The sequence below is a fragment of the Nesoenas mayeri genome, assembly GCF_963082525.1.
Source record: "Nesoenas mayeri genome assembly, chromosome: 9".
Lineage (NCBI taxonomy): Eukaryota > Metazoa > Chordata > Aves > Columbiformes > Columbidae > Nesoenas > Nesoenas mayeri.
Genome location: NC_137557.1, coordinates 7,258,643 through 7,277,822, shown reverse-complemented (window position 1 = coordinate 7,277,822; position 19,180 = coordinate 7,258,643). Strand labels below are relative to the sequence as shown.

General features: G+C 48.1%; 1 protein-coding gene across 1 annotated transcript in view; it reads right to left on the bottom strand.

Moving 5' to 3' along the window:
- CCDC50 (coiled-coil domain containing 50) overlaps positions 1-17,086 on the bottom strand; it is a gene marked incomplete at its 3' end in the record, with an annotated part of 38,279 nt that extends 21,193 nt beyond the window's left edge. Inside the window, exon 1 of the mRNA XM_080349698.1 lies at positions 16,550-17,086. Within this exon, the coding sequence (XP_080205824.1) occupies positions 16,550-16,598 (49 nt within the window). The 5' untranslated portion in view covers positions 16,599-17,086. The remainder of the gene's footprint in view (positions 1-16,549) is intronic.
- Between the last annotated feature and the right edge of the window lie 2,094 nt (positions 17,087-19,180).

The following is a 19,180-nucleotide window of genomic DNA, read 5'->3' as shown; positions in this document are numbered from 1 at the left end:
GACCTTGTGTACAAAACCCTGTATTCCACCCAGATTTATACAAATGCCAACTCTGTGTTCAACTAAAAGCAAGGGCAAACATTTGTGCCTATTACGACTTTCTTTACTGGGTTAAAGAGTCTTGAGAACAGTATTTTCTCTGCACAAAGGCACCGCACGCTGTCACCTTAGCAGAGGTGAGCAGAGCTCCACAGCTCTCACTGCACAGCATTGCTACCCTCTTGGGCATCACTTTACAGCTGCCTCCTGTAAGCTTCATTGACTTTTTCTATTGTGAATGCTGCATTTGTACCTAGATCACAGATATGGGATCAGCCAAAGCATTACAGGCAAGGATAAGCACAGCTACTTACAAAGATGCTGAATATGACCCAGAGGCAAGCTAAACGGGAAGGGGATGAGCTCCCTTTGGCACCAGTCTGAAAGCAGTAGATTTTTGCCAATGCCTATCACTTTCACACTTGAACTTTGAAAGGAATGCTCTACCCACACTGCAGAAAAACACCAAGGTTTATTTTTAACTTGTAATGATAGGCAGCGGGGCACCAAAACACAAGTCGCATACATATTGGGACAGGGACATACATGCAGCACCAGGTTCAGTCTTTTGGTGGTAGGTACACCTCAGCTTCTCCAGAACCAAGAACAAATTGACTTGTGCCCACAAACTGCAGGATGGGGTCCTGCTCCGTACATCTGCCATGCACCAGGTTCCCATCTGCTTCAAGGGGAGTTTAAGGCATGGACACTGAAAAAATTACACTGGAGAGGTCTATCACTTGTTTTTCCCCTCAGTGTCACAAGCTAAGCAGCTCAACAGGACCCAAAAGGGGAATTCCTCCCATTTGAAACATATGGCACAAAGCAAAGCACTACAAGGTCCTTCTGAAGCTGCAGAGGGGAGGTAGGAACCTCAGCTGCTATGCTCCACAGGTGAAACCTCTGGGGAAGACCAAGGTTTCTCTTTAGCAGAGCACAGCAACAGCCTACAAGAGAAAGCGAAAATCACCCCAAAACCCCCAGAATATACCAAAACTACAAGAGGAATTTATGAGGAACCCATTCATTAAAGTGTTCAGAGTCAGAGGAGATAAAACATTTCCACCACTGCAAAGGATGGAAAATACTTCAAGGCAACAAGGCGGCAGCTGCATGTTCCCAAGCCACAGTCCCCGAGCCTTCTCTCTTCTCACAGTGACACATGTGCTCTGCTGGAGATGCATGAACATGTTCCTTCACACCCAGATATCTTCAGAAAACATCTAGAAGAGTTTCTAGTTGTATGTGCTAAAAGGTCAGATAAATACATTATCCTTGATCTCATTCAACAGAATTTTTGGTCCAGTCTTGCTGCATGGGAGGATGTTCTACAGATGACAGAAGTTCCCAACAGCTAGAGCAGCACTTCGGGGAAGCAGAGTGACAAGCAGCAGGGTGGAGATGAGGACAAAGATTACGGTTATATGATACCATAGTGACTCATTTTAAGCATGTACAATTCTGGATGGTGCAATTAAGGTTTTGTTGTTGCTTTTTTTATTGCAACTACTTTTAAAAAAACGCAAGAGAACACAAAACACTAAACAGCACCCAAACACTTCCAGTGGACATCTGTGTATAAATAAAGAAATGCTGCCTTCAGCCACAGATATGGAAAAGCCACAGCTGAGCAGGCAGCAGTGCTATTCACAGGTGACAGGTCCAGGGTATCTGCTGGTCATGATACATCTTTATGAGATTGGGCAAGGGGACCTTGCCCCCCAGAGACTTTATTTCTGTGGTCCCTAATAATACTTTGGCTTCACAGCACAATTGTGCACCACGTTGTGCTTACAACAAGCATCATCTGGCTTGCTGGAAGGGCATATCCAACTCTGAGGTTTGAGCCCAACTATCAGCTCAGCACTAAGCAAAGACACTAATACAGAGCCACAAACAGCTTACCCAAATCTAGGATTATGCTTTTATCACCACACAGTCAAGAAGCAGCACTTGCTCCTGACAGTTTTTAAAAAAATAAATAGATAAATAAAAAGAAGGGGAGGGAAGTGTTATTTTTAACTGCAATAGGTCTCTGAGCAAGTGCAGTGCACAGCTGCCTGAACAGCTGTACTGGCAGGACAAGACACGCAGCACAGGAGTAAGGATGAATATTTCAGAGCTACATATGTTTTACATAAAGATTGCTGCTGTAAGAAACATTTATGAAATGGCATCCCAGCTCCTTTCTGCACAGGCTTATACACTGCTCCGATCCTTGTGGTATTCCAGAGCTCTGCCTCATTGGTTATGGTGGTGATAGCTCTTTGCTCCATCCTCCACAAAGGCACACGTGCAGAGGAGGACTTTAAGTTTTTCTTACTCCATTCTACCCACACTCAGACAAACTTCTCTGTTTTGGAAAAAAGATACTGACAGAAACACGCTTGGCATACAGTTGAGAAAGTGGGAGGGCTATGATAGAACATTACTGCTCTTCTATTGACAGTCTTGCGCCAGCACAAAAAAGTTTCATGTCCTCCAGTAAGCTTCATTCCTACAATGCTTAATCCTTTTTGACTGATGAGCCATTAAAAACTTCCTAAAGAAAGCATACGCTCCTTAAAAACGCCAAGTGCACATACTGTTGTGTTGTATAGATGGGCCTGCTTCTTCTAGCTGCTCCTCCAGAGATGTGCTGGAAGTATTTAATGGGTCTCCAAAGTTAAACAAACAGGGACAAAGCAAGTGGGGAGAATGCTCTGGGATGAACCACAAAGTTGCAGGGTCCAGACATGAATACAGGGGCTGTGCCTTAAAACTGTGATGATTATCCCATCAAGATCCAGTACAGAGAGAGAGAAACTGCATAACTATTCATGATACACTCCCAAGTGTCTGTGCTCCATGGTGTTACCAGCTCACAGAGGACACAGCAGAGCAGGCCGGCAGGGCAGCAGCAAGCCTTGGGTTTGCTCACACATTTGGATTCCTTCACGCACCGCTGAAGAAGCCGCTTGGCTGTGTATACACTCTATTAAGCCGCTCTTACAAACCCGCAAATGGACGGCTCGAGCACACAGCCCTTACTTTGTGCTGCTGAAGCTGCTGGCAGGGCAGATGGCACAAGAAGACCTTTCGTCACCATCAGAAACTTGGATGGGCTGGCTGCCTCTAACTCATCTGAGCGCATTATTCCCAAGACCCATCAGCCTGAGAATAACAAGCAAAGAAGATGAGAACATCCCCATTATGAACACGATGAAGCACTGTCAGCCAGCCAGGTGGCTGTTGACGGGGACGCCTTCAATTACTTAGCAAGTCTGGGGGCAATGGCAAGTGCAGAGCACTCCCGCAAGACTAGACCCAGCACCCACAGCACTGAGTCAAACATGACCACAGCAGCAAGTGAGGCCAAGGAAACCAACCCTCTGTCAAGGACATGCATCCAACAGTGAGGCAACTACAAAAAAAAACAGAATATGAACCAGTCAGGCATGGTCTGAAATTAAGCTTCATCAGCACTAGTCCTCATCCCCTGCCCAGTCTCAGCATGGCCCCAGCATGCTCGTTATGAGGCATTACATCCCCTGGGTTTGAGAAACAGGATGGCCCCAATGACAATGGAAAGACCCACAATTCCTCCTCACCAAGAGGCTTCATAGTTAAGGGGGAAAGAAATCTATTTGCTTATTCCCTAATTGTATGCCTAAAAATGAACAGTAAGATTAATCTTACGTTCACTGCTGCAAATTAACGTGACTTGCCATCTCCAGGCCCTGGCTGTGAGCCATCAGACAGTCCAACAAGAAGTATGGGTGCAATCACAGCAGCTACAATTGGCAAGTTCAGTGAGGCGTGAAACATTAACAACAGGTTTACCATAGTCTGATTAAGCCAATCTGCCTTGGCACAGCAGGGAGTGGGCCTGTGATATGCGCTCCTGGCACAGCTGTCAATGAAAGAAATGCCAGCCCAGGAATCCCAGCCGCTGCCGCAGCCAGCAGAGTTGCCCACAGGGGAGGATGAGGGCAGAAACACAGCTGGGAGCATCAACCTTTGCAGCAGGGGGCGGCTGCAAAATCCATGCAGCAGCATGAAAGAGGCAGTTTGCTTGAGGGAGCCTCTCTGCAAGCTCCAAGCACAGGTCTTCTCCACTGACAGGAGCTCACCCCCTAAAAATGCCTTTCTAAGCATCAGTGCATCTGAGGCTCTTGCAAGCGTGGTTGCAAGCCCTGCCTTTATGGCCATGATAACAAAGTCTGTAGATACAATAACTTCACAAAATTTCACAAAGTAACATTTTCTTTTTTATATTCTGCCATCTGCCTCACCAGTTTTCTCCAGCATTACCTCAGCTTGATAGCTCAGCATTTCTAACACCACACTGCTTCAAAGCAAGTGAGGTAAGCCCAGAGTAACAAAGGCAGCCTCAGATGTTGCTAGAGATACTTAGGTGTGTGACAAAGGGGTAGGTATTGTCCAGGAATGGGCAGCATGAATTTGCACCAGCTCTACAAGACATCAATCCCCACAGCTACTAAAGCCAGGCTTAGAGCAAAACACACCCCATACTTCTGCCAGAAGTCTTAGACTGTGTTTTGACACCTGCTGGAGAGCCCAAGGGCCCCCTTGGTTCACGCGGCCCATATGATGTGCTCCAGGATACCAGCGAGTTCAATGACCCTGGGACCACACACGCATGCTCCAAGCATTTCCTTTTGTGTCTTAAAAAACATCTCTTGCTCCCCACCCCCTTCACTCCCAACATTTTCCCCGTCAGCATCATGTGCTGGATAATTCACAAAATAAACTAGAAGGTGTGAGTCACACTTCGTTTAGAGCATCTGCAGTTTTTGAATCCTGAACTGAAGGACAGGAGGGGAAGACAAAAATGACACAGGAAAAAAACAGTTTCATCAGCCAAAAATCACTTTTTGGGGCCTACAGAGCTGACAAATTAAGTGGCGAGCAGCAAGCACAGCCTGTCACAAACCAGCAGTCTCAGGAAGATGCTGAGCTATGAAGATCCCTGCAGATCAGAAAGCAAGCCAGGACCTCAGAGACTCCTATCAGCAGGGATCGGCCAGGCCACTCCAAGCAGGTAAGCCCTCCAAAATCTGCAGATCGTTTGCTTGAAACAAAGCCAACATGACAGAGCAGCCACTCAGCTGGAGTCAAGAGGCTGCCCAGCAGGCAGTTCCCAGAGGAAACATGCAACTGGGATGTTCCCCTCTCACCCCGAGAAGAGCTGCTCTGCAAGGTATGTGGCCTGACCTCAGCATTTCTCATTTCCATCCTGCCTCTCCCATAGCACCAGGAGATTCCCGAGCCACTGGTGTTGGAGGCGGCTGGCCGGGACATGCCTCGGCTGCTGCAGCTGCAGTTACACACACCACATTCCTAGGACCTTGTTCACCAGGCACCGTCAGCGCCAAGGACATCAGAAAACTCACAAGGGAGAAGGTGGCTCCCAGAAGGAGGGCAGGGCAGCCTGGGGAAGGGAACAATTTCTGCTTCTCATCCACAGCACCAGAGCATCTCATGTAGCTGGGACCTACAAGGAGACTTGGTGGCTGCATGGGGAACCAAACTGAGGGGTTTTGGACTAATTCTTTAAACCATAAACACACAATAAAACAAAGACTGCCAAAGAACCATGTCCTTTTTTTATTGGCAGTCTTGTCCTGGCAGCTAAGAACAGCTTGGGATTTGGGAAGGAGTTTATCCTCTCTGCTCTGAGCTAATGCTTTGAGGTCAAGGTCACGAAAGGTTTGTGTTCTGTCTGCACCGCTCTCAAACAATAAGCTCTCACCTGCCCAACAATGCTTGAAAAAGGAAGACTATATATATTTTGGAACCAAACCCTCTGAACACTAGTCTATTTTTTAAACTGCCTGGAAATAGAAATCAGCAGCATTCACAAATTGCTTTCTCTGAGGCTGCAAGTTTGGCATTCTCACTTCTGTAAAAGTGCCTGCAAACTGTACCATGGAGCAGTCCTCAAGCTGAGAGCACATCTGCTGAATACCTCAAAGCAGAAGGTGATGTGCTTGCACAGTAGAAAAAGGAAGCTGGAGATACCCAAGACTGCAAAAAGCAGCACCAGAAAAGACCTCAAAAGGTCAGCTCAGAGCGTGCCCCAGCCACTAAATGTGATAAAATTTATCATTCTGCCTTTATGACCCTTCTGTTCGCCCAAGCTTAAAACACAATGCATAGGTCAAGAGCATTAAGGACCATGTTTTTGACTTCCAGAAGAAAATATTTAGTTGAAGGACTTCAAGCTTGGACATAAAGACATACTTGAAAATAGTATTGAGCCTTAAGGAGTACTGGCACCCATGCTCTGAATATTCAGCCTTTTTAGCAAGGTCCAGCCAGTTTCCCAGATATTAAGTACCCCGAGTCACAAGAACTTTCCAAAACCCCTCAGTCCTATAGCCAACATCACTGCCTGCTATTACAGAAACGTCTGTGCATTGAGGAGACAAATACATACAGTATTTTGCCATTTTAAAGCAGAGAGCAGATATATAAGCCATGATATGTTAATGTCTGTGAGCCATTATCTGTCAGGCTCAGAACACTATTACCGCCACAGCTTTTTCTTGAGTGCCCACATCCATCAACCTATATAGGAGTGCCTAGACCCTAAAGATCACCAGCAAGCTTAGCCATCGTACTGTGGACCCATCAGTAACATCCAGGTGCACAGCTATTAAAACTTCAAGGTAGATATATTGCTCAGGGATGGCTTGGCTAGTTTGACACCACACACAAGTCAGCCAAACACTTTTTCTCACAATATCTGAGACATAACCAGGTCTGTGTGTGGAGGAAGTTAATCTTAATCATCAATGAGAACAGAAGTTGCTTGTGTAGTGCATCCTCTCCAGCATCTGACACAGCTTCAGTTGACTCAGCTAACACGTGTGCAGAATGAACAACCAAACAATAAAGATTGGGAGATCTAGCAGTCGACACTGCCTCCCAGCCATGGATCACAGCAAAACAAACAACATTGCCTCCAACAGCTGTGTTTTACCCTCACTTCGCCCCAGGGCAAACCACCACACACATCATTGGAGAGCAGAGCAGAAGTTACTTTCACCAGGAGAAATCAAAGTCTGTGCCTCACACATATGTCCCTACGAGCACTATTGCAGCTGTAAAACGTGCTTTCCCATGGTTCATATGAGATTGTCCTTTTCTGGAGGGTTTTTTGTTGCTTTTGCAGACAGGATGTCATGGCAGTTTTAGTTTTAAGCCCAACACCACTCATTTAAACTGATATAAGGGAGCAGGAAAAGAAAAACAGTCTCCTTTCATGCACAACTCAAAACAGCCACCCACTCGGAAACTCGCTCAAGCATGGAGTTTGCATCTCAAGAGATTTGCACTATATATACTCCCTTCCCCACAAACATTTCAACAGTGATCACCATATTTTGCTTTGATCTGTTTATTTCAGCTTTTATTTCAGCATTTTAGACAATTTTACACCACACAAAACTCTTAGAAGGCCACACTGAATTTCCCAGATATGCAAAACTTCTGTTGTCTGCTAAATGCAAGCCTAAATCCCTTGCTCACTTCAGCAGTTTCTCTGCAGAACTGGCAGGTCCACTTTGTGGCTCAGGGTGGCCTTCAGGAGCTCTGAATGGCACCCTCATCTCAGATGCTTCACTAGCATTTCTAAGCCCTCAGTTTCAGGTTGTGGTGAATAAGCTCACACAGCAGCTCCAGAAAGGCAGGCAGGCGGGCAGCTGGGAGCAGAGGTAATTCAAAGTGTCAGCTGTCCAAGGCTCTCCTCCAGCTTAATCCTAAAATATAATGTACCAAAATACAAGGGAGACAGGATTCATCAGCAAGGGAGCTCTCCATGCCCCTCTGGTACAAGTTCATGCACTGACTCAGTTTGGCGGCTGTTTACGCAAGGCTGACTGCTGGCAGCCTGACACCCACACAAGAAATGCCAAGTGCCAAAAAAAGGTTGCAGTTCCTCTCAAAACCCCACAGTGTGGTTTTACACCACAGGGACTCAGAGACTTTTGGAGGAATAAGCAGAAGACAGACTCCCTTACAGATGACACTTTCTCTTCAGCCTTCAGGCAACCAGACCCAAGCCTGAGACTGCTGAGGCTCATAGCTAAACCAGAGCTACAGCTGGAAGGACAGATCGCAGCATCAGTGCACACATGAACAAGCCAGGTTTTATTCATCCAGATCAGACACCAAGAGGATGGGCCCTAAGGCAGTCTCGCAGTTTGCTGAAAACCTGGCCAGCTGCTGCACTTGAAGCTGGAGGTATCTGAACTGATCCTGCAATCAGCTTTGATTCTTGCACAGATTCCTATCAGCTTCCTTTTTCCCCAAAAGGCAGCTGTGAGGGCTCCTGTCTGCCACCCGTTCAGCTGCTGCAGCACTGCAAATCTTCTCCGTGAGAACAACCTTCCTCTATCTAACCAACTGAGGATGCTTTGCTTTGTATCAAAACCCCTTTTCTTTGCTCCCTCAGCTCCTCATGGGTACTCTCTCCTCTCCTTTGCTGCTTCCCACAATTTAAGTCCTCCAGGTTTATTAGTCAGCTCTGGGGAACACAAAGTACCAAAGCTGGCCCCAGATCAGTCAAACCTTCACATCCATCTACAAAAGAGTCACAAGTCAGTAAAGCTGCAGCACTAACAATACACATCCCCCTTCCTGTCACAGCCTTGCATTGGCACGCTGCCCTTCAAGCAACTACAGATTTAAGACAGCGGCGTAAGAGGGTAAGAACAAGTCCTGGGCCCCTGGGGCCAGATGGGCAGGGAAGCAGAACTCCCAGCATCAACCCAGAGCTTTGTGGCATCTGTGCCTGCAGCTCATGTGCATTGCAAAGGATGAGGAAGAAGAAGGTTGGCAGCCTCTTAAATGCCTGCTCTCCGAGAGTACAAAATGAGCGCTGAGTCAGTCAGAAGTAAAAATTTTTGCTTTGGGAACTAAATCACCTTTAGGTGATACTGTATCATAACAGCTTCTTAAAAAAAATATAAGACAAATAAAATTAAGACCTAACAAGCTTGCCTGTTACACAGCCAGAACTGAGTGTCTATGCAATGCCAACCACCTGGAGTACCAGGTAACTGAGCACTGTAATCAGAGCAGGAGGCAAACCTGCCTTTTCCACCTTGTATCAGGGATGTGAGGAATGGAGGCAGGGCTGGGTGGCCCTAGCTAAGGAGCCAGTTGCTCCAGCGCTGCAAATAAGATCAGACGAGCCCAGCCTCCTCCCAACACCAGCTTCCTTCGGAAACCTGGCGCCGACCGAACGGCCTGTGAACAGCACCACACTCTACGTGCCACAAACACAGCCAACACCCTGGCAGTTGGGAAAATTCCCAAGTCTTTCCTTGCTGTCCTCCATTGCTTCACTCCAGCCCCGAGAAGCACTGCCGAAGGCTCTAGGCACTTGTGCATTTAGGACATAAATCCTCCCTGTCCCATCAGCTGCCACCCCAATAATAAAACTAACTTTAGAACGGAGGAAGAAATTTTTTTCTTCCCACCAGGATCCCACAAATAACATCTGACATATATATAACAGACATATACAATAAGCTTGGATGCTTTCGCAGCACAAAGCCATTCTGCCCTGCAACCATGCAGAGGGGGGAGAAGCCTTCCATCCATGCCAGGGAAGGCTCCCCCATGCCAGGCCAGCAGTGACAGTCCTTCTACGAGGAACACTTCCTGCCAGGGCTCACTGCAACCTCTTGTCCTGTCTTGTTGTAAAGGGCCAAAGCTACACGCGCTGTGTCTTTTGGAGAGGATTCTGCAGAAAGAAAAAAAAAATACACCTCTCACTGGCAGGAAATATTCCTGCTTGCATAAACTTCCTTCCTCCCTTTTGTCCCATTACTTCTCAGGTCAGTGCTGTCGGTGTCCTTAAGGTACACCCATCTCTCCACGCCTTCGAATATTTGCTCATTTATGTCCTCTTCCCCTTTGTCATCACATACTGAACACCACATATTGAGCACACATAACATTTCCTCTTAAGCCAGTTCCTGCAGCCACCGAGTCCTGGTTCAGCAGAAGGGCTGGGAAGAGAACAAACCATACCAAGATGCACACAGGAACTCAAAGTTTTACTGCACACAGCTTTTTACACCTCTTTTGAAAAGAGAAGTGAAGAAGAGTGACTCACTTGTAAACCCACTTCAACTTTCTTTCCTGAAGAGCTTTCACCATAGGCAGGGCTGTCAAGAGTGCAGGGACCAAACCGCTACCAACCCAGGCCTGACTCAAAAAGATCTCACTATTTTTATTTGGCTGCCAGAGCATTGCGGCAGTGGCAGCGTGGGTTGGCGTGTAATTAAAATAATCATCACTTGAGCTTCTGGAGCCTGACACAAGTTGCTCGGGCATGGGCAGAAGGGTTGTGCCAGGCTTGTGGGCAGGCTTTCGTCCACACCTTTCTTCCTAGGGAACATTAACACTTCTGGCAAGCTTAATTCACAAAGTGCCTGGAGTTACGGAGCAGATTTGTATGAGCATTCAGGCCTAACTAACCTCCTTTGCTCAATGCAAGGTTCACAACAGCCCTGCCTTGCATCTCTTATACATGCAGTGTGATGCTACGTTGCCCTGCTCTCTTCCCAGCCCTGCTAAAAGTCTCTCCCAGATGCCATACAGTGCCAAGGACATATAGCACTCACTCAATGAGCTGTGTGGTATCTTTTCACAGCTGCTCCAATTCCTCCTGCTCCAATTCCTACTTTTAAAAGGAAGTATAAATAAAGTGTCAAGGGACTTCCACAAGGTCCCATCATGTGTCCTGTGGAGATCCCAGCACTCTAAGGTGAACGTGGAGCATCCTCAACACACCGCAGCCTCCAGGGAGACAGCAGCCCTGCTTTTCTGGTGGAAATGCCCAGCAAATGCTCTTTGCTCCCTGTAACACAAACTACCAGCAGCAGAATGGCAAATATCGTTGCCACTTATTTTGAAGAAAGGCAAAAGGATAAATCAACAGTGAGTGCCACACCAGAAACCGGACATAAGCTCCTCGAGTTTTAAGGCAGTTTCACCAACAGATCAGGCTCCTTCCACAGCCCTTCAGCCTTCAAGCCAGCACTCCACAGAGGAGCAGCAGTGAGCGGGCAGCCAGCCAGCCGGGGACATGCTGGGAAGAGGACAAGGAAGCAGAGAGGGAACATGTCACTTTGTCCTATATCACCACATTCATGTTTCTGAGCAAGAAAGAGAAAGCTTATCCCAGCAAAACAGAGAAGTTTCACACAGCCTAAGGCACGTCCCATTGCTTCCTCAAGCGGGGTTTTCCTTGTGCCCAGAGAGAACACAACTGGCCTCTCCTGCTCCTTGCAGCAGCCATCTCCAGCTCCCGCCTGGTGTGCACAGACCCTCTGACACTAATCTTTAATTTCCTGTTGCCATGAGCAAACAGAGGCCCAGGGTGACAGCAAACACAACTCCATCTGCAACACAGCCCTCGGCTGGGATCGTGACTTGGAGATCAGTGATGGGTGACAGCCAGCGTCTTAGTATTAAAAACAGGGGAAAGCATCCCACCTGCCTCCCCAGGAATAAGGGCAAAATAGACTGTGCCCCCTCTTATCCCAGCCCAAAAACTTGAAAGTAACTAAGGAAACATATCTGCAGAAGGCATCAACATGAATCTGGAAGCTCTTCTCTGCCACAAACTGGTTTTTGAGCAACCTTTTTGCCTCAGTACAAGCTCCACGGCAGCTCGCAGAAGACAGCGCTAAGGATTTAAGGATGGAATGAGGCAGACCTGCTTCCTCAGTTGTGTTTTGGAGCCAAGGGCATGAAATATGCTAATGCTGCCCATCTCTTCTGCCAAGCGCTGCAGACCCAGAAAAACTGAATGCATAATAAAACTTTCACCCAGCTTTAACCAGAAGTGAAACGAGCACCACAGCCTCAGCTACTGATTTCATGCATGCTGGAAAAACAGACCTCCTATTACTCAGAAGAGCTGGACATGAACCAGTGACCTAGAAAGAAAAGCCTGCATCTATGTCCCATCACTCTCCACCATCACTGCCTCCAAGCCATCCAGCTCGCCTGAATTTGTCAGTCCTTCTCCAAGGATGTCACAAAGCAGAAAATTGTGACACCGCACATTGTGCTTCAAGGAAAAATTTCAGTTGGAGCCAAAGGGCATAGTGCAGGTGGCTTCACAGTGACCTGGCTGACCCTCAGCTGCTCTCGAAATTGTTGCCCTGATTATACTAATCCAGTTAGAAGCCAGCCCTTCCTTCACATGAGTGCAGCTGACACCTCATCCCTCAACATCAGCTCCCTGAAAAATCCCAAAGCAGAATCCCTACTCATCAGACACCATGTCAGCCATCAACACTTTCTGAATGCACTTCCACCTGTGACAGACATCTCATTTCTCTTGTTCACTGTCGTGTTGCGGGGCACACATAGGCACCAAAAATCCCAATATAAGTCAGTAACATCACTGTTCTATGAGAGCCTGAAACACCGCACCTCAGAGCTGAGACCCTTCCCTGGTCACCTGGAAAATCAGCAGCCAGGAGGTTTCTATTGCTGGAATCTCAGTAAAGGCCACATTAAGTTGCAGAGGTCAGAGGGAAGGTGCTGCGGCTGGGAGGAAGAGGAAGACTGATGCTTACAGCAAACTTTAATTCAATTTATGTTAAGGTAAAATAGAGACAGCTGGGCTGCCTGGCCCAGGGAAAACCTTGCCAAGATGGAAAATAAAGTTTCAAGCCCTTCCTGTTTCCCTGAGGCCACATTCAGGGGTGTAGCTTTTCCTACCACATTTGGGAAACTGGCCTCTCTGGCAGCAGACTACAAATACCAGCATTTGAATGTATACCTCAGGAGCTTCAGAAAGTCAAATCAGATGTTTAGTGAAGAGTAGAAACCACTGTTGCCATGTCTCTCTGAGCACAGGTGGCACAATCAGCCTTTGTCACGGCTGGAACTCAAGAGACATGGCAAGGTTGGTTCTAATGACTGGCACAGACATATGGCACTTATACTTCTTTATAGTACTACTAGAAATAAAATTAAATAAAACCACTTAAGCCACTGTAACTTTCCAGAGTTCCAAAGAGTCATACGCAGAGTTCAGGGTCCCTCTTTCCCCCCCACCTTACCCTTTTCTCTACTCACAGAGGATTCAAACTGGCAGGAAGACGAGGAGCCTCTGCAGAGGAAGCTTGTACCTGGGTTTCACCTGCTGCCGCTCACAACAGGTGGCTCTCAGAGACTGCACTGGACAAGGGACTAAGCCCCAGCCTTAGCAGACAGGCATCCCCTTTGCAAAACCGTTGCTGCAGACCTCGGCCCTTTGGCAAAGGCAGCAACAGCAGCTGGGACCACATCCTGCAGAGAGAGGGGCAAGGTCTGCACAGCTCCAAAACACCTCTCCAGGAATGACACCGTGCACGTCCAAGAGACAAAACACAGCACTTTGAGATGGCACATGGAACTGCACCAAAGAGTTCATTTAAAACAGGCAGCCAAGGAGGGGGAGTAACCCCTTCCCAATTTCAGCTGCTAGTAACGCATCAGATCACAAGAGATGAAAGACAAAGTTAGAAATCAAGCAGAGCCCATGCCAGTTTCTTTTATTTGCTTTCTAAGTAACTAATTTAAATGATATTTCCAGGATGCTTTTTTCCCCAAAAACCTCACAGATGAGGCCTCTAGTAAAAAAGGTCTACACACTAGCAAACCCCTGGGGTGGGTCAAAAGAGCACACAGCTCTTTGAAGAAAAAGAAACTATCACAGACACTTGAGAGTGAAAGAGAAATACAAGCAGAGAAACTCAGCCCACAGATTGGAACTAACACCAAAACCTTCAGCAAATAACTTACAAGAGCTTTACTGACCACAGTGGTCAGAACATCCACTTTACTGCCCACGGAAAAGTGGCTCTGTGACTCCAGGCTACAGCACTGAGGTCTAGTTTATACCCTAAAGAGCGTTTTGAGGGTGCATTTTACACCAGTAAACAAACCCCTGTCCACAAAATAAACTGGACCAGCTGAAACAGTTTTCACCGGCGAAATGCCATCTATATCAGGCCTTCAGCTAATCTAAGTGCTTTTAAAGATAAAAAAAGAAAGTAAACACAAGGAGCCAAGCCTCCTGCAGCACCTAGCCACAGTTATCAGATCTTTGCATTGCACAGAAATGACCTCTCTCATAAAACTTTTTAGGACCACACCAGAAGAAGAGTATGACGTTGTCTCGTAGCAGCCCCAGCTACCTGTTGTCAGGGAGAACCTGGACACAACACCTCCGCTCCTGAAGGAGCGCTGGTGAAGAACAAAGTACTCAAACCAAAACAATGTTCTTCATTGTTAATGACTGACTAAGCTGACCTTTACCCAGCATGAAAAAAGGGAATGCCTTTCCAGAAGGATCAACAGTGATTTCTGTATCAGGAACAATAAATATTTCCCTAGATATGGAAGGTGATGTATTTCTTTCCTTGGTTGGCATTAACACCGAGCATGAAAAGATCTAATCCAAAGCTTAGCTCAGTTTCAACACTTTCCATAAGAAAAACAAATGATGTCACTAAACCAAAAGCATGAAACGTACCCGAGGCTTCGCAAACATGGCTCAGGCCTCATCTACTTTGTACGTAGCAGCTGCTCTGGGGCACTACTTTAATCCAATTGCTGTCAGGTAACAACAGATACTCATACCGGGGCACTTGTGAAACTTAATCCATGCTAACCCTAAGTGCAAATTTACCAAAGACTCCTTGAGCTACATTGCAACCCTGTAACTATACTTTCAGCACCTAAGTGACCTTAACTCAGTCCGGTTGGCTCACTTCAAAAATGAACCAAGCTAAATCAAGTCAAGGCTACTTAAATTCCGAATAAGAGCGTCTACAGAGGCATTTAATTCCCTTTAATCAACCCACCAGAAAGGTTAATTGGATTATTTTTCTTGAGTAACCATGTGTATACAGACTCTAAGGATGAGGTCTTGGCCACCCTAAAATGACCAATAACAATTTTGCTAATGACTTAATAGGACCAATGTTAACCCCTAAAACTTCAGCCCATGGATATTATTTTTCTTCTAGTAGCAATAAGAAGTGAAGCATTAAAGGATGACAAGAGGTCAAAAGGAACCTCCAGTTCCCTGCACAGACATATGCTTTCTGCTCTTCACTAGCTGAATCATCAAATTCACAATTGCTATTTTGTAAGAACTGAAAGTAAAACAAACAAACAAACAAACAAAATTTATATAAGTGGAAAAGTAATGGCCAGTGGTAAAGAAAACAAGTGTAAGGAATTTTGGTTGTATTTAGACAAGCACACAGTGTAAATCTAACATACTCTGATTTTGACAGAACTTTTACAGATCTATATCAATGTCTGAAAGATGAGGCTCCACCTCGTACAAAGCTTTTCAAACCCAAAGCAGCTTCAGGGCACCTTTAATAAAGCTCAGAGGCACTTATGTGCAGCAGATACCCCCTGCTAGGGGGGAAACCGAGGCCAATCTGGCCCAACCGAAGGTGACTCCGTGTAGTCTGAGGCTAAACCGGCCACCGCATGCAGCTGCTCCAGCTGGACACCTAGAAAGTGAGTGGGGCCGCTTACAGCCCACCCTGCCCCAGCACTCTCGGGGTGCACATGGATTTTACAGGGTGGAGGGGGCTGCTGGGTGCTTTGAAGCTCAACACGGGGCAAAGTCTTCACAAAACCCTCGTAGGATTAAGTAATTTTTAACCGGGACCTCAACCTCACCGGGCCGCCTGAAACCACCAAATTTGTGGGTAGTCCCAGTTCCGCTCCCATTTTTCAATGCCCCGGGCGGAGCCTCCAACTCCAGCAGAGCCACAGCCGCGAGGAACGTAATTTCTTGCCCGTATCCCGCAGGGTCTCCCGGCTGTTTCACGGCAAGGTTTATCTCCCATGGGAGCGCTCCCGGCCACTCTCGCAGCCCGGCCCCCCCTGCCCCGCCGAGGGCAGCGCAGAAGCGCCAGCAGCGGCCTCGGCGCAGACAAAGGGCTGCCCCCTCCCCCAGCGCCGCTCCTCGCCTTCTCCCGGGGAGAAGCGGCACCTCCCCGCCGCCCCACGCCCCGGGGCGCGGAGCCGTGAGCTGGGCTGCGAGAGCAACCGCGGGTCTCCGTCAAGCTAAGGCAGCTACTTCCCCGCCGGCCCCCAGCCTGCCCTCCGCTCCGCTCCCTCCGAGCCGCACAACCGCCGAAAAGAACGCACGGGAAAGCGGGACCGCTCCCGCGCACCCCGAGGGGCCCCACGCAGCCCGCCCACCCCACGCGTCCGTGTCACGGCCGGAGCACGGCGCCATCCCCCCCTTAACCCCCAGCTCCACGGGGAGCGCCGAGAACCGCCTCCGCAGCCAAAAACAATTAAATAATAATATTTATTTCGAAAAAGAGTTTCTCCCTTCCCTTCCCCCAAATTTCCCCCAAGCCGCCACGTCCCGTCCAGCTCTCCCCACCCGGGGCTGGGCTCCTCGCCCCTACACACACCCGCTCCGCGCCCCCCCGCCCAGGGTGACCCCGACCTTCTTTGACTCCGGGCAGCTTGGAGTGGTCGATGCCGATGCCGGCCATGGTGGGGTGAGCCCGGCGGGCCGAGAGGGGTCGGCCCTCGCCCCCCGGGTCAGGGCAGAGCCGCGGCGGCGCCGCCCGCGCCCCGCGCTACAAAGTTGCCAGCGGATGGAGCCGGAGCGCCCGGCCGTACGGCGCGGGAGAGGGGACAGAAAGCGCCGGGCGGGGCGGGGCTGCCGCTTACCCACCCGCCGAGGTGGGCGGAGGGGGCCCGGGCTTTTTCCCCCCTCCCCTTCTCTGGCGGCGTCCAGCGGGACAGGCAGCATGTTTATTTATAGGCGATTTTGCTTTTTTGTTTTTTTGTTTTTTCTTCCCCTACTGCTGCCGAAGGGGCGTTTCAAACCGTCGGGACAGCTCTGAACCCCCGACGCTTTCCTGTGCTGGATCGGGGTGCCTCTGCTCCTGGTCCCCCTTTCTGCTCCTGCTCCTCCTTTCTGACCCATCCGACCCCAGTGCTCGCAAAGTGTCTCGCCGGCCTGGGAAATGGAAACATGCCCAGGTCGAGCCTCAAACGAGTCAACTGCTCGGCGGCTGCTCCGCGGGCTGTACGGTGTGCCCCTTGTCCTTCTGGGCGGGGAAGCAAGCACGATGTGATGAGTTTGTCAGTTGGGATGGTCACATCTCGGGGAGAGCAGCACGAACAAGAGATCTCTGGCCAAGGAGCAGCTTTAGAGGCCTTTGAACCCCAGTAATGTGCTGCCACATGCAGGTTAAAACCAGCCTTCAGCATGGGGAGGACTGCCAGCTGGTGTCCACCTTTGCCAGCAGCAAAGAACTAGCATGAGATGATGTCCTCTGGGAAAAGGCAAGGAGATAGAAGAAAGAGGATTTGGGATTTAGGGATGTCTCAGATCCTCCAAGCTGTGCTCGGCACAGCCAGTCACTCATGCAGACCGTCAGTGTTTTGATCACAAAGCAGCATGTATCTCAGGAGTATACAAGAAGCAGATGAAATCAATATTATAACATTTGAAATGAGTTGCCCCCAGCTTCTATGCCATTGTCCCATGGCCCCTGCACCACTCGTGGGTATGGGGAAGCAGGCGTGAGAGTGGACCTGGGCCCCTCTCCTCCTCCCACACCCCCACAGGCTCCAGGGTGCTCTGTGCTCCAGGTAACTGGGATGGGAGCTCAGAGTGAGACACAGCGAGATGTGAGATCTCAGAAAAAAATGGCAAAGCGAATAATATCTCAGTTTTATTAAAAAGTAAAAACATTAAGAAACTGGCTATGAAAGAAGAATCTATTTCCAGAGAGTTAGCCGTGTACTACTCCAGAATTTTCCAGTCCTGCTTTCTGAAATGCAGGAACTGTCTGTCCTTAATTCTCTCCCTTCCAAATGATGCTTCATCATCCCCAAAGCATAGACTTTGTCTTTAGTCTGACTGCCTTTACCTTTCCTTCAACTGCTCAGCCTCCTTCACAGAAAAAGTCACTACACTGTCTGTATGATTCCTTCTCACTTCCATGCACCTGGCACACCTCTTGTGTGCTAACACATGCAGAAAGCTGAGGAGCCTTCTGAGCAGAAGGCTGTTGTGCTCTTCTGCCCAGAGGCGAGATGCACAGGATGACCCCCAGCTACACAGGTGCTGCATATGATCATACAGATGGAGATTAGTCAGAGAGTCTTGTCCCTCACACAGATTATCTCCTGCAATGGCCCCACCTCTAATCCTGCTGCCATTCACATGAGAAATACAACTGAACTGCTCACATAATCCTGGTGATTACAGCCAACTCCATGCTAGAGAGGGGTCTAAAGGTTTGTTTCCAGTTTCTCCTAATTTGAGTTTTTCTGATGTTGGTATATTCTTCTAGACACCCTTCACCCTTTACTAATCAAGCTTTTTCATTGCTTAATAAGCATTTATTATTGGACAAAAGGGAGGACAAAAGAAGAGGACAAGCAACCAGGAAGATACACAAGTAGCACAGAATGTACCAATCAGACTTTCCAAAACCAGAATATGGTTTTCTCCTGCCCTTCTCTCAGTATAAGGTATTCAATACAAAGCAGCAGAAGCTGAAAGCCCGAAGCATTCACATTTACACAGCAGCTTTAATGCAACAGAGCCAAATTTATGAAACAACTTTTAATGCGTCTGTCCCAGTGGTCCTGCATTTTACTCTACACATACAGCTTTTTGCTCCAGTCTTCAGTAATGAATTTGCATCATAATATATTGTCTGCCTTGGGCCAAAACCAGGAACATAAATTAATCATAATCTGCACTTTATTCAAGGGATACCACGTTAGACTGGCGTGACTTCTGCTGCTGTTAAAAGAGAACTATGTGCCTGTCTATGTGTATCTTCACTAAAGCAAGACTTGGTACCTGATGCTCAGAGTTACAGCAGAGTAGTTCCTGAAGTGCTTGGGTTTTGGTTTCTACTACACAGATTACAGGCTCCACCTTCCTGTGGCTCCATCATGCAAGTTTATTTGTTCTTGCAAGATCTACTGAAGCTCAGTGGTAGCAGTTGGATGGTGAGCTCTCCTAGGACCCAGGGAAATTTCAGGCAGACAGTGTTAAGTGCTGCAAGTGAGAGGAACAGCTCTAGATGTCAAAGCACAGAAAGGC